The 15185-nt window shown below is 41.0% G+C and overlaps 1 protein-coding gene across 1 annotated transcript in view; it reads left to right on the forward strand.

Moving 5' to 3' along the window:
* Window positions 1-14922, forward strand: part of polr3a.L (polymerase (RNA) III (DNA directed) polypeptide A, 155kDa L homeolog) — a 56513-nt gene extending 41591 nt beyond the window's left edge. Inside the window, 3 exon segments of the mRNA NM_001086833.1 lie at window positions 11070-11173; window positions 12150-12291; window positions 13155-14922. Coding sequence (NP_001080302.1) covers window positions 11070-11173; window positions 12150-12291; window positions 13155-13196 — 288 coding nt within the window. The 3' untranslated portion in view covers window positions 13197-14922.
* The last annotated feature ends 263 nt before the right edge of the window (window positions 14923-15185 follow it).

A 15185-nucleotide genomic window follows, 5' to 3' on the forward strand; every position in this document is an offset into this window, starting at 1 on the left:
TATTTGCTTTAGCAGTAGAACCACTTGCAGAGAAAATACACGCACACCCAATTGAAGGGGGTAAAAGCAGCCGGTGACCACCACAAGAATAGGACTTTTTGCAGATGATATAATAATGACCATTACTAACCCTGACGTATCACTAGTCCATTTAACAGAAGAGTTTAAAGGGGATCTATTGTGAAATTGAAAATTTGTAAAAAGAATCGTTGCATCAAGTTATTAAAATGTCTAAATATAATGTATTAAAAAAAATGTATAGTTTTTAAAATATTCCAGTCATTATAGTGAATCTATCTCTAGCTGCTTCTCTCCTACCTGCCTCTGGCCAGCTCTGAGGTCGGGTCGTGTTTCTCTGCATAACTGCTCTGTCCTCTCTCTCATTGGCTGTTCGTGCTGCCATTCAGTGCTGTGTAAAGACACATTGGTAGTTCAGTGGCTTCAAAGGCTCCTTCGTTCCCTTATAGATTCCTGAAGAAACTCCTTCTCTCCCCCCTGCAGCCAGCACCCCCCCCCCTCTGAAAGCAGCACCCATAGTTTAAGTTTAAAAGCTCAGTGTTTCACAGTAACCTGCTCTCCTTCTGCAGCTCCCCTTTCACTAAGTATGTGGAAATAAAGGTGGACTGGTAACTTTCCTCACAACTTTTCTTTCCTGCCGCATATACGTTTGTATGCGAGTACTGAGACACGTGAGTATTAGATAAGCAACAAAATCAAACTGAAGCAGCACACTCACGTGTCTCAGTACTCGCATACAAATGTATATGCGGCAGGGAAGAAAAGTTATGAGGAAAGTTGCCAATCCACCTTTATTTCCACATAGTGAAAGGGGAGCAGGTTACTGTGAAACATGGAGCTTTTAAACTTATCAAACTACGGATGCTGCTTTCGGAGGGGTTGCTGGCTGCAGGGGGGACTGGCTCAGGGGGGGAGAGGAGTTTCTTCATGAATCTATAAAGGAACAGAACGAAGGAGCCTTTGAAGCCACTGAACTACCGATGTGTAAGCTGGCAGCAAAAATGCCTTACTCCCCGATACTGATAACTAACATTTACCCCACCCCAGATAGTTGTCTGTGGGTCAGAAAGATCTGTATCTGAGCAGTGGGACACATTCATTCCCAGTGGGTATCAGTCCTGGGCACTGCTCAGGTTTACCACCATGACTGTGTCTGGCCCCCACTGCCTTTGCCACTAGCAGTTCCTTGTACCACCCACCCTTCCTCACTCACATGTGGGGGTGAACTTGTCCTTTATAAAATGCTAGAAATATGCAAATGAACTACAACTCCCAGCTACCCCTGATAGTCAAAGGCTTCCGTTAGGCACAAAGCCAAATGTCACCACTATAGCTAGGGGTAACATCCCATATTAACCAGTTGGAGGCACCTTAACTCCCATGATAATTAGTGCCCAGCCATAACCCAGAATGCACTGGCAGCTATTTATTATCCAATGGTCTAGGCAGACACAGTGTACATAGTGTACAGCAGCAGCACCATCTCCCTAACGCCCACACAAGTCTGTAGAACAAAAATCATTCTTGGTATAAAAATAAAGGCAACACATCTGATTGGAGAATAAAATGCGTTTCCCAAATCTGAGCATCTTTCTGCAGATGCTCTACTGTCGAATTCACCCAACACTCCCCAGTACACATGGGATACTTAGAAGAAAATACTTCAGCAGCACTCCGATTATGGTGAAAAAATTGTTGCTTTATTCGTGCCTCAAGCTAAGCGACGTTTCGAGCTTTTCCAGCCCTTTATCGTCGCTTAGCTTGAGGCACGAATAAAGCAACAATTTTTTCACCATAATCGGAGTGCTGCTGAAGTATTTTCTTGTACGTGAACCAGACCTGGGCAGACCGGGTCACAGACGGCACGCAACGCTGCAAAGAACGGTGAGAATGTGTGTGTGTGTAGCACTACTTTGTGTTCATGGGATACTTAGAAACACCTCATCCAGCACCCCAAATGTCCCTGGAGGGCAAGATAAATGAATGAAGCACTGTATTAGGATTTTACTCCCAACCTGCAATAAATTGTCAGTTCTCTGGCTCTAAAAGAACAAATAACCCCCATTGTACAGTAATCTATAATCTAATATCCTTATTTACAGTAGGGGGTACATTATCCCTTATAATACATGAGTGATACTCAGAGTTCCCTTTGTAACTCAGCCTGCAGCCTTGTGCCTTTATATGGTCACAACAACTCCTCAGTGACTTCTAATATCCTTATCATTTACAGTAGGGGCTACATTATCCCTTATAATACATGGGTGATACTCCTAGTTCCCTGTATAACTCGGTCTGCAGCCTTGTGCCTTTATATGGTCACAGAACCCCTCAGTGACTTCTAATATCCTTATCGTTTACAGTAGGGGGTACATTATCCCTTATCATACATGAGTGATAGTAAGAGTTCCATTTATAACTCAACCTTCAGCCTTGTGCCTTTATATGTTCACAAAACAATCCCTCAGTGAGGGTCATTTATCAACACTGGGCAAATTTGCCCATGAGCAGTAACTCAAGGCAACCATTCAAATTGCTGCATTCATTGTTCTACTTGCAGCTGGCTTCAAAAGGCTAATCACTGATTGGTTGCTATAGGTAACTGCCCATGGGCAAATTTGCCCAGTGTTGATAAATGAGCCCCAGTGACTTCTAATATCCTTATCATTTACAGTAGTGGGTACATTATCCCTTATAATACATGAGTGATAGTAAGAGTTCCCTGTATAACTCAACCTGCAGCTTTGTGCCTTTATATGTTCACAAACAATCCCTCAGTGACTTCTGATATCCTTATCATTTACAGTTATCATAGGCTTCCACTACTTGGGCCATTAGTGACCATATTGCAACTAATTACTAGCTGTATTACTGGCACATGCAGTACTTCTCTTTCAGAGTTGTTACTCCATTCCTTTGTCTTCTAGCAATTAAAGGGGAACCATCACGAAAATAAAATTTTAATATAATGTAGATCACATAAAAACAGTCAACTTTGTAAATATTATTGATTAAAAGTTAGGTTTAGTAGCTATAGATTTAAAGCTGACTCACTGCATTCTCTCTGCATCATTAGTCCACTGAGCTCAAGGTCAGGGTCGTGTTTTGATTGACAGGAGTAGGTTTCTTTTTATTGGTTGCTGGTCACAGATATTCAGCATCATCTAGACGAGAAGTGGAGATAACATCCTCAGTGAGGGGGTATAGTAGGGAGAGATGTTGCATATAGTAACAGTGGGATAATAGTCTTTGGGAAGGGAGTGTAACTGTGGGATAGCAGGTATAGTAGGGAGAGATGGTGCCTATAGTAACAGTAGGATAATAGTCTATGGGAAGGGACTGTGACTGTGGGATAGCAGGTATAGTAGGGAGAGATGGTGCCTATAGTAACTGTGGATAATGGTCTCTGGGAAGGGACCGTGACTGTGGGATAGCAGGCATGGTAGGGAGAGATGGTGCCTATATTAACAGTGGGATAATAGTCTCTGGGAAGGGAGTGTGACTGTGGAATAGTAGGGAGAGATGGTGCCTATAGTAACAGTAGAATAATAGTCTATGGGAAGGGACTGTGACTGTGGGATAGCAGATATAGTAGGGAGAGATGGTGCCTATAGTAACAGTGGGATAATAGTCTCTGGAAAGGAACTGTGACTGTGGGATAGCAGATATAGTAGGGAGAGATGGTGCCTATAGTAACAGTGGGATAATAGTCTCTGGGAAGGGAGTGTGACTGTGGGATAGCATGTATAGGAGGGAGAGATGGTGCCTATAGTAGCTGAAAAGATAAGTCTTAACTGTTAACCCACCATCTTTAGCTGTTATTGAAGCTGAAGTTCTAGTAAGGTACAAGGATGAATTAAAATCTTTCTTGCCCCCATTCAAAGATGACTCTTTTGCCTTTTTTTGGTTGGCCTTAGGTTAATTGAAGCTATGCAAACGAAAAGGATGCAGCATCCAAACATGGGACATTTGGGAAATTTACAAACAAGAAGGAATAAAATAATAAGCACTTCAGAATCAGAGCAGCCAGATTTTCCCATCACACTTCCCAGATAGAGAATACTTTACACCAATAGAATACAATAAAACACTTTGGGGCTCTCCCTCCTTTTTGTGGTGGTACTTGGTGTACTTGACTGAGAGAAAAAAATAAGGACTGCTTCCTGGGATCGTACGATTCACTACACACAAACATACCAAAGAAACTACTTGTTAGGTCACATGAGCCAATTAACAGACAGAGTTTTTTTTATATATATATATATATATATATATATATATATATATATATATATATATATATATATATATATATATATATATATATATATATATATATATATATATATATATATATATATATATATACATACAAAGGTTATTGTTTTAACATTTTCATACACAACTTCACAATAGACACCAGTCAAGCATTGGTATGAAAGAAGAAACCGTTATTAGGGTTGACTTGTTGCTGAACTAATGTCCAACTAGAGGCTGCTAGGATAGAAGAGCAAAGAGTAGAAGAAAGATGAGAGAAGAAGGGAAAAAGATTGGGGAGAGAAGGGGGGGAGGGGTGGTAATCGGAATAGGGCCACCCTACAGAATTGAGGCCAGTTGGTTGTCAATTATTCCTTCTTTCTTTTCGGGGTATGGGCCTATGCCCGTCAGTATATTATCTTGCTGGCGGGGATAGTCTCATGCCTGGTCTTGGAAGAAATATTCATCTTTCCACCTCTTCCACATTTGCATCGAGGTTGAGCTGAGTTGTATTCGTCTGTTGGGTCAGAGTGCCATTTGTTCATATGTAAGGTTTGAGTATTAGTATCATTAGTTCCCTATTGCTAGGTACTGCTGTTGTTTTCCAGTATCTAGGGATTAGGAGCCTGGTCGCTGTCAGTATGTGAAAGATCAGGTGCTGTATTTGTTTCGGAAACTCGTTGAGTTTATAGATTAGCAGCTTTGGAGTTAGCTTTATTTGTAGGTGTGTTGCTTGTTCCAGGATTTGTTCTGTGGCTAGCCACAGATCTTTAATTCTTGGGCAGTGCCACCATATATGTAGCAGGTTGCCATCTCCCTTGCACTCTCTCCAGCAAGTTTTAGGGACATTCGGATAGTATTGATTGAGGGTGGTTGGAGTTTTGTACCATCTATAGAACAGTTTTCTTGAGTTTTCAATATGGCTTGCGCATTTTGAGAGTTTGTACAGTGTTAAGCATTTTTATCCAGTGTGATGTGGGTATTGTGACGTGAAGATCACGCTCCCATTTCTCTAAATGCTTTGGTTTAACTTCCATATAGTCTTCTGTGAGCAGTTTGTATATTCGTGCTATGCCTTTGGGGCTATGTGGATTGTGAGCAAGTAATGTTTCAAATGGCATGTGTTTAATGCTGCTTGGTGTTCTGGTAGTTCCCAATAGGTGTTTTATCTGGAGGTATTTAGAAATCATGTGCTGGCAGGTTGTATTCCTTGGCTAGCTGTTTATATGTTTTAATGAGGGTGCCATCGTACAGTTGGCCTATTGTAGTTAGGTTTGCATTCCTCCAGTTCTGTAAGTTGAGGTTTGGGATGCTTGTTTCTAGCATCTCCACGCCTGCCTGGTGCGCTGGGTAATTTAAGAGTGGTTCCTTTTTAGAGTCCATATGTGTCCTTTAAGCTTGAGGGGAGATAGGGAGTCTTGTTCCAGCTGGAGCCAATGTAATTCTTTAATTGCAAGTGTCCAAGCTCTCATTTGGTCCAACACTGTGGCATGGTAATATTTTTCTAGACAGTGAACTCCGAAGCCCCCCTCTTGCATTCCTCGTTGCATATATTTTTGTTTAATCCTAGGTTTCCGTTTAGCCCAGATAAAGTCTTGAATGGTTCTTTGCTGAAATAGGTTTGTGGAACAGCTATCGGTAAAGTCCTGTATAGATAGAGGGATTTAGGCAATATCATCATTCGACTCTGTCGAAGGCCTTTTTGGCATCTAAACTAAACAGTATAGTTGGGTCCTTTTCTCTGTTACTTCAATAAGTGCCAACATTTTCCTAGTGTTATCCGGGCCGTGCCTGCCTTTGGTAAATCCTGTTTGATCCAAGTGAAGTAAGGAGGGTAGTATTTTCGCTAATTAGCAATAACTTTGGCATATAATTTCAAGTCTGTGTTTAGGAAGGATATGGGCCTGTAGTTTCCACATGCTGTCGGGTTCTTGTCTGGCTTGTGAATCGTAGTTATTGTACCTGCTAACATTTCCTCCGGGAAGGAGCCTCCTTGAAAGACATGGTTGAAGAGATTTGTAAGGTGTGGTGCTAGTATATCTTGAAAGGTTTTGTAATATGCAGCTGTGAGTCCGTCTGGACCAGGAGCTTTCCCTATGGAGGTGGTTCTTATAGCTTCCTTTACTTCATCTGTTGTAATAATATTCATCTGGTTGAGTTGATGTTCCTGTATTTGGGGTAAATTTGCTGCTGTGAGGAATTTTCGTATCATTTCCTTGGTGGGTTGTGGGGTGGTTTTAGATTGTACAAGGAGGAGTTATAATCCGTAAATTGGTCCTCTATTTCCTTAGGATTTGTTATAGATTTGCTGTCCGAAGTGGTTATTTGTGCTATTGATTGGTTGGTTTGCCTCTGTTTTAGTTGGTTAGCTAATAGTTTTGTTGCTTTGTTGCCTTTTGTATATCTGTGCAGTTTTAATCGTTGTAGTTGCCATTCCACTTTTTTGTTTACTATACCTTGTATTTGACGTCTCAAATCTATTCAGTTTTGTTTTGGTCTGGTTTGGTTGTTGTTTGTTTCAGGTTTCTAGGTCTAGCAGTTGATCCGTTAGCTTACAAAGGGTGTTTTCCCTGTTCATTTTTGTAGTTGAGGCTATTTTTATAAGTTGCCCTCTAATGACTGCTTTATGCGCACACCATAGTGTGGTTCGTTCTATTTGTGGGGTCTTGTTTATAAAAAAGTAGTCTCTTAGGGTCTTCCTACATTCCTCGAGGTTGGTTTTATTCTGAAGTAATGAGTCATTGAGTCGCCATTGGTATTGTTGCCTAATCCGTTGGGTAGTATCTAGTGATATCTCAATTGGGGAATAGTCTGCCCATGTGCTTGATCCTATAGCCGATTTTTGGATAGCTTGAAGAAGATGCTTATCCACAAAAAAGAAATCAATTCGGGATTATTTGGAATGGGGATGAGAGTAAAATGTCTCGTCCCGTTCTGTTCCATGCTGTATTCTCCATATATCATATAACAGCCCCTTTGTTAAATGTTTCTGCAGGGCTTTGGCTTGTTTTATTGCTTCCTGTGGTTGTGTGATCTGTCTTGAGGCTCTTGTGTCTAACTCATATTGTAGAGGGGTATTGAAGTCTCCTCCTAGTATTATGTGGCCCATCTTTTCTTTGTTTATTTTTTTAAAAGATTGCTATAAAATCTTGATTGATGTCTGTTGGGACTGTAAGCACTAATTATGGTGTAATCTTGTTCATATATCTTAATGTTGAGGATTAAGTATCGAACTAGACGGTCCGAATGTTGATTTATTAATAAAAACATTAGCATGTAATATTCAACATATTTACAACAATACTGCAGAGGTATTGGATCTGGTTGGGGGGGAGGAAGCTCTCTGACCTGGGTTGTGGGTCAAAATTTGCAATGGCAGGTATAGGCTTTTTCAAGCTTCTAAGGGTTGGGGGGCGGATTTTGGAAATAATCTTGGTTATAGTTGAGCTTACTAGCCCACAGGATAGTTAAAACGGCTTCTTCGCCTTAAGTTAGGCTTCTTGGCTGGCCCTGTATCTTGTACAGGAGTCTTGTGCTTCTTCAGGTGTCTGTGTCGGCCTCCTCCGAAATGACTTGTGCTCTAATGCTCTTCCTGGTTTGGGTTGCCCATTCAGGTTGCAGGCGGGACCTCTTTGGAGGTTTATCACCTGTTTTGTGTAATAGATATGGATAGAATCCAAGATGGTGACGGTGTCCAAGATGGCGACGGCGTCCAAAATGGCGACCCCCGCCCTCACCATGTGGATCCTGCTGGTCGCTGCTTGATGACGCCCGCTTCTTCCCGTCTGCCGATTGGTCGCCGGCGACGGAATGGTCGCCGGCGTCAGAACGTGCGTCGGCGTCAAAACGTCTTGACGCCGGAACCTGCGTGATGACGCCATTGCGCCCAAATTGGCGCCAAAATCTGCCTATATTAAGCCACAGGACATTACTATCATTGCCCAAGTATAGGTCTTACTTCGTGTATTCCTGGGTGTGATTTCTGCTTATTGATTCTTGTGTACCGACTTCTGCCTGTTTTCTTGGATTGAACCTTCGCTGCCTGAACTGAACTTTGCCTGGACTTCGACCATTCTCTTGTCTCATCCCTGTGTACTTCGCTATCGGCTGGCTACCTGCCTCCTCCTTGGTCCACACTCCTACTGCGCCTTCGGGCCCTTACATTTTGGTGTTGGTCGGCTGCCATAGGTTCCATTCCTTAAGTAGTTGTTCTGCGTGTTGTGGGGTGTCCGCAACTGCTGTTGATCCTTCGTGATCAAAATTTTCACGGGATAGAGCCATCTATATTGGATGATGTTGTCTCTTAGTATGGCTGTCGCGGTTGCAAATTCCTTCCGTTTTTGCTGCGTGTAGCTGGATAGGTCCGCAAAACATTTTAAGCTACTATAAATATAGTCTTTATTGTTTCTAAAGCTGTATTGCAGCTTCTCTTTCACATAGTAGTAATGTATCCTTGTAATGGTGTCTCTTGTGGACCCAGACGGGGCGTTTTTTTGTTCGTGGTAGCCGGTGTATTCTATCCAGCAGCGTATGGTGAGGAGGGACATCTGGGAGTATTTCTCCGATCAGTGTACGAACATATTCATTTAGCTCTTGAGCAGTGACCTGTTCGGGTATGCCCCTTATCCGGACGTTATTACGTCTATTGCGATCTTCTAAGTCTGCTATTTTTAGCTGTCAGTTTTTGAATATCTTCCTCCATGGCATTATTAGCGTCTATTACTTGGTTATGTGAACTTACTAGTTCCGCCATTTTGTTTTCTAGGTGATCAGTTCTCTCTCCCACCTGCCTAATATCTTTGCTAAGAGTAGAGACGGCAGTGAGAAGGTCATCCTGGATCTCCGTTTTGAGGTCGGTTAGAAATTCCCTCAATATTGCAGCTGTGAGTGGTGCCTGATCTGCCTTGCTATCAGGTTGTCTCGGGGATCTTCCCTCCTGTGGAGCACGGCGTGTGGGGCTGCTGTCTGCCGAGGTGCCACCTTCTTGTGAGTGAGACCTCGCTCCTGATGGCGTTGCTGCTTTTGGGTAAAATGCTGTCATCTTCATTGGGGATTCTTTCTTCTTTTGTTTGCCCATGGCTATTGGTGTATGCACTTCTGCATTTGTGTGACACATTAATATGTTTTGCCAATTAGCTCTTGAGTTTTCAGCTCCCGTGTGTGATAGCTCTCAGTTTAAACAGCCATTTTAGACAGTGGTTTAATCTTTTATTGTTTCTGTAGTCTTTCTGTGCTGCTGCAGGCAGCTCAGCAGCTGATTTTGCTGCCCCTCTGATATTAAATGCTGTCGGTTTAGGGGGAACTTGCTTCAGTAAGTGGTTCCAGAGGCACCTTTGTGGTAATAGGTAAGAGTGAAGAGGGATTCTTTCCTCCTGTACGTGGGAGTGCCCCTACTCATGCACAACAGTCTCTGCCCATTGAGCAACACTGCTTATTGCCCTTGGTAGTAGTAGCTGTTATGGGCCCAGCAGGACAGGGTTGTAAAGTTGTAAGCTGAGCTAAGGTACTGATGCCTTTAATATTGTGGTAGCACTCATAGGAGCTGCGCAGCATGAAAGTTTGGCTTTTACTAAGGGCCTCTTGCTGTAGGGCCCCTCTTGCTCACCCCTTGCAGCTGCTGTTTTCTGCCTCTCTGTGGCTGGCTTGGACGTCAACCGCGCCTGGGGAGACCCGCTCACTCAAGTCCGCGGCTTCTCCTGCTTTACTAGGACGCACTGAGTGTTCGGCTCCAGACACAGCTAAAGCACTCGTTTCAGGAACCGGATTAGAGAGGGCCAGTTTATCAGTCCAGTGGGTGACCCCTGTGGCGTGTTTGACTATGGGGTGACCGGAATTATGGGATTTTCTTTGGTGACCCCAGGAGCGCCAAAATAATGCAGCCGTTCAGCAGCTCAGCTAGCCACGACCCCCCGAGTTCTGTCTTTTGCTTTAACACTTCTTCCCGTTAGAGTTGTAGTATTTCTGGTCAGGTGATCTCCGAGGCAGCACAAAGACCATCAAAAAATGGTGGTTCAAGGCAAGATATGTAAAAGGCAATATTTACTTAAATATACATTCCAGTTTGGTAAGATTCTTTAATATGCCACTTAATATGATGTAAAATATCTGTTGCTTAAGTGTTCATTTTGGGGGTATAGTTTTCCTTTAAGCTTCTCCTAGGATCATGCTGATCAGATCAGACCTAGTAAGCAGAGTGGCTACATGGTCATCCATCCACACATTTACAAATGTTTGCAAGTTCAATTTGTTTGTCTCATCCTAAGTGGTCTTTTCCTTATTAGTGTTCCTTCTCTCCTTTGCTGTCTGGTGAAAGTTATCTTCTGGTCCCGTTTATCTTCTTGCCTTCACTGCTGCTTTTAGACATACCTTTTAGTACCTGTGCTGCTGCTGTACAAAAAGGGACTTGTATAATCGCCAAGAAAATCCTTTCCTGTCCTATAGAGGAAGCACAGGTAGACCCTCCAAATTTTTTATTTACAACTACCTCCGCTGTCCATGCCCAGTTATTAAGAGCATATCCAAGTTGGGTACCTCTTGGAATGGTGACTTCAATGTTCTGAAGCATCTCTTGCTGAAAACTCTAATTTCACTGACTGCATGTGTACTATTCGCAGTAGTGAGGAGTAGCTGCTTGGTTATAGCAGACTGCAAGTATTTTGTGTCCAGTTTGTTTCTCATACACAAGACAGAAAATACAGGATAGTGGTATGATGTCCTATTGCATTTTTTCCATACTAATGCAAATGCACCATCCTTTACTTGTAACATGTTTGCATGTTCATATTTTCTAACAGGTTAACCAGGCAAATATGCAGCTCATGAGGAAATTGGTACAGAATGGACCTGAAATTCATCCAGGTGCCAACTTCATTCAACAGAGACATACACAGATGAAAAGGTTCTTCTATTTTATTCTCCTTTTCATGTACAAGCATTTTTTTTTTCTAAATGAACAGCATAGCAATACAATAAAATTTACATTTATCTCTATCTACAACCCTTGCAAACAGACACTGAGGGTAATTTATCAACACTGGACAAATTTGCCCATGGGCAGTAACCCATGGCAACCAATCAAATCGCTGCATTCATTGTTCTTCTCACAGTTGGCTTTAAAAAGCTAATCACTGATTGGTTGCTATAGGTAACTGCCCATGGGCAAATTTGCCCAGTGTTGATAAATGAGCCCCAAAGTATTTTAGTAAGCTCCGTGTCACAAGGAAAAGATTTAGTTGCATTTTAATCTAACAAGTAGATGATGGGAGACAGTGAAAGTTGTGCAATAAAAGGACCGTTTACTGACATTCCAGTTTATTTTTAATATTTGTTGTTCAGAATCTTCAAGCAACTTATTCAAACATTTGCCACTGAAATGCCAATCCTTTTAACATTAACCTAAATCTAAAGTCACTTTGCCATTTTATTGCCTGCTTTAGTATTTCTTTTCTATGTATTGTATCATAATTGCTGCAGTAAAAAAAATGTATTCCCCCTTTAACAACAATATATTCTTTTACATCTCCAATGTTTTTCTTTTGAATGGTCAGTAATTAGTTAGTTTTAATTATGCTTTTTTTTCTGTGCCGCCCAATAACCCAATCCTTTGGGAACTTTAAATGACACCTATCTCAGACTAAAAGCAGTGATCGGGGAAACAATAGTATTTTTCAATAGGGTGCAGTTCAGAAAACAATTGTTTCCCCATCTGGAGTATGTCCTCTGTTTAGTGTAATTTTAATATATTGATATGGGTGCATTAGGATTTGTTTAAAAAGTTGTAATATCAATCTTTACCATATTATCATTCCTCTCTTAGCATTTTGAGGAGGGATATTGTGAGCACATAAATGACAGATTGTTTTTACTTTGACTAGATTTCTTAAATATGGCAACCGTGAGAAGATTGCACAGGAACTGAGGTTTGGAGACATTGTGGAGAGACATCTTATAGATGGAGATATAGTACTGTTTAACAGACAGCCATCCCTACACAAGCTCAGCATCATGGCCCATATAGTGAGTCGCTAAAATAAATATGTGATTAATTTTTTTTGTTTTTTTGTTATTTTCAGTGTGGTGAGTAATACCGAAGGCCAATATTATTCAATTCCAATATTCCTCTTGTGTTCTGGCAGGCATTTAACTTATACTGTGTATGGTGGTTGCTCCCCCACTAACCACATTGTTTGCCAAAAGTCTGAAAAGGCAGGAGGGGAAAGAAAAGAGCATTCAGAATAAAGGGGTAAAATAAAATCATTGGGATGAGGATAACTGCATTTAGCTGGATTTCTAGCAGACCGTATATGTCTCTGAACACCTCAATTAATTCGGCTGCTTCTGTCCTGTGTCACATCATCGATAAACACTAGTCACTGGCAGCCATACATGCCCAAGCCATTACACTGCCTCTGCCATGTTTACGCCATGTGATATGCTTTGGATCATGAGCTGTTCCGCACCTTCTCCATACTTTTTTCTTGCCATCATTCTGGTAGAGCTTGATCTTGGTTTCATCTGTCCAAAGAATGTTTTTCCAGAACTGTGCTGGCTTTTTTAGATGTTTTTTTTTTTAATTTTTTTTTTTTTTTTTTAGCAAAGTCCAATCTAGCCTTTCTATTCTTGATGCTTATTGCAGTGCACCCTCTGTATTTACTTTCATGCAGTCTTCTCTTTATGGTAGACTTGGATATCAATACGCTTAACTCCTGGAGAGTGTTTGTTGTGAAGGGATTTCTCTTCACCATGGAAATGATTATGCTATCTGCTATCCACCACTGTTGTCTTAATTCATCAGTGCTTTCACAGGATGTACCAAACTGTAGATTTTGCCACTCCCAATATTGTAGCAATTTCTCAGATGGGTTTTTTCTGTTTTGCAGCTTAAGGATGGCTTGTTTCACCTGTATGGAGAGCTCCTTTGACTGAATGTTGTCTGTTCACAGCAAAATCGTCCACATCCATGCACCCCCCCCCTCAAATTAACTCCAGGGCTTTTATCTGCTTCATTGATAATGACATAACGAGGAAATTGCCCACACCTGCCCATGACCTTTGAGTCCAATTTTTTTGAGCCCCTGAAATTAAGTCATTGTGTTAAAGGCTTTAGTTCCTCGCATTTTTATGCAATCTTTTTGTTCAACCCATTGAATTAAAGCTGAAAGTCTGAAGTTCAACTGCATCTGAGTTTTATTTATAATTTATTGTGGTAATGTACAGAACCAAAATTAGAAAAAAGTTGTCTGTCCGAAGATTCATGGGCCTAATTGTAGGTTAGACCACAAAACAACAATATCAAATGAGGGGAAACTTAAAATCAGGGATGCAACATTGAGGTCACTGTACATCTTAAACCCCCAGTTTACATTTTAAGGGGACCAGACAAATGAAAATCTTTATGAATCATTGCTTCCTTTCTTTATGATAAGACCAATTGAATTGAATATCCTGCACGAAGGAGAGCTACAGTGACTTGCTGTGATAAAACAGCAACTTTAAACAGCTGTCACAGTGCATGTCTTGCTCCTGTAACATTGTGGCTGCCGGCTGCTATATAGTTCTTTGTATCTAGGTTCTCTTGTATATAATGTACCTGAGGTGATAGTACTCACTGTTTAATATTCTTCAGGTGTCTGTACTCCCTTCCTCTCTCTAGATAATTTGTTTGGGGTGCCAGTGTTCACTCACTGTATATAATGCTTTTGAGGTGTTGCTATCCACTGCTTCTTACTTGGGTTGTCGGTACCCATGGTCTCTTATTTGCTAGGGTGGGTCAGTATCCATTTCCTATCGCTGTATAATATGTTTGGTACTGCTCTCACTATAGTGTCTTTAGGATGCTAGTGCCCACTACTGCTCACTGTGATGTGCTTTTCTTGGTATAATCTGTTTGAAGTGCCAGATTGCTGTCCATTGTATAGTAATCTTGGTGGTGCAGGTCCTACTATTCTTATTAAATAACATGAGTACAATGCCATTAGACATATCTTTCACAGTATAATTTGCCTCAGATATCATTGACGTTATACACCAGTTTTTTGTCTTGTAATGACTTTTAGCAAAACTTACGTTTTTAGTTCTCGACAACATACCGTATATCAATATTATACAGCATTTGCGTGCGGCCATTCAAAAAAATTCTTGCCCCTTTGAGCAAAAGTCAGAAAACTGTAACTCTATCTCTGTATCAAAGTAACTAAAATTAATTTAAGCTAATTTACCTCTCAAATTGCAAATTTCATTTATGATAATTAATATATACATTTGCCTTTGTAAGGTATCACCCTGAGTATTGATTGCTTTTTTGAGCCCCAATTCCTAAAAAAGGATATTAATGAGCTTGGATGACTGCAGAAAAGTTAGGAAAGACTGTCAATGTTAAGCTGTTTCCCTGAAGTGTAATGCAGTACGTGTTTTCTTGAAAAACAAATGTAAATTAGCAGTGTCTATTAATTCTTTTATACATAGAAAAAATGGCTATGGGTTGTGTACCACTTTGCTTTGTCACTGTATATTTAATATAAGCTGTTTGACGTGTGTACATTTTCTATCATGTTACTTTACTCTGTCCTTATTGTTCCTTTAACAAGCCTTAATTCGTAACATGTTTTTGTATGCATTTTTTTAAATAAAAACCTGAATTAATAAAAATATATGGTTGTTTTCTCTGGAGAATAGGCCCTTGTAAGGGGGGCAGAATTACTCTTTATAGGACATTCTAGATGAGGGGAATTTTTTTTCCACTTAGAAAATAACATGAGGCTGCGTCTTTAGACTTGAGATGAGAAACAGAATTTCCACTTGAAGCAATGCAAATGGTTCTTCACAGTGAGGCCAGTGAGGTTGTGGAATACCCTGCTGGGTAATGTTGTGATGGCAGAATTCATGCATTTAAGAGTGGCTTTGATGACTTA

The sequence above is a fragment of the Xenopus laevis genome, chromosome 7L, assembly GCF_017654675.1.
Source record: "Xenopus laevis strain J_2021 chromosome 7L, Xenopus_laevis_v10.1, whole genome shotgun sequence".
NCBI classification, from domain to species: Eukaryota; Metazoa; Chordata; class Amphibia; order Anura; family Pipidae; genus Xenopus; species Xenopus laevis.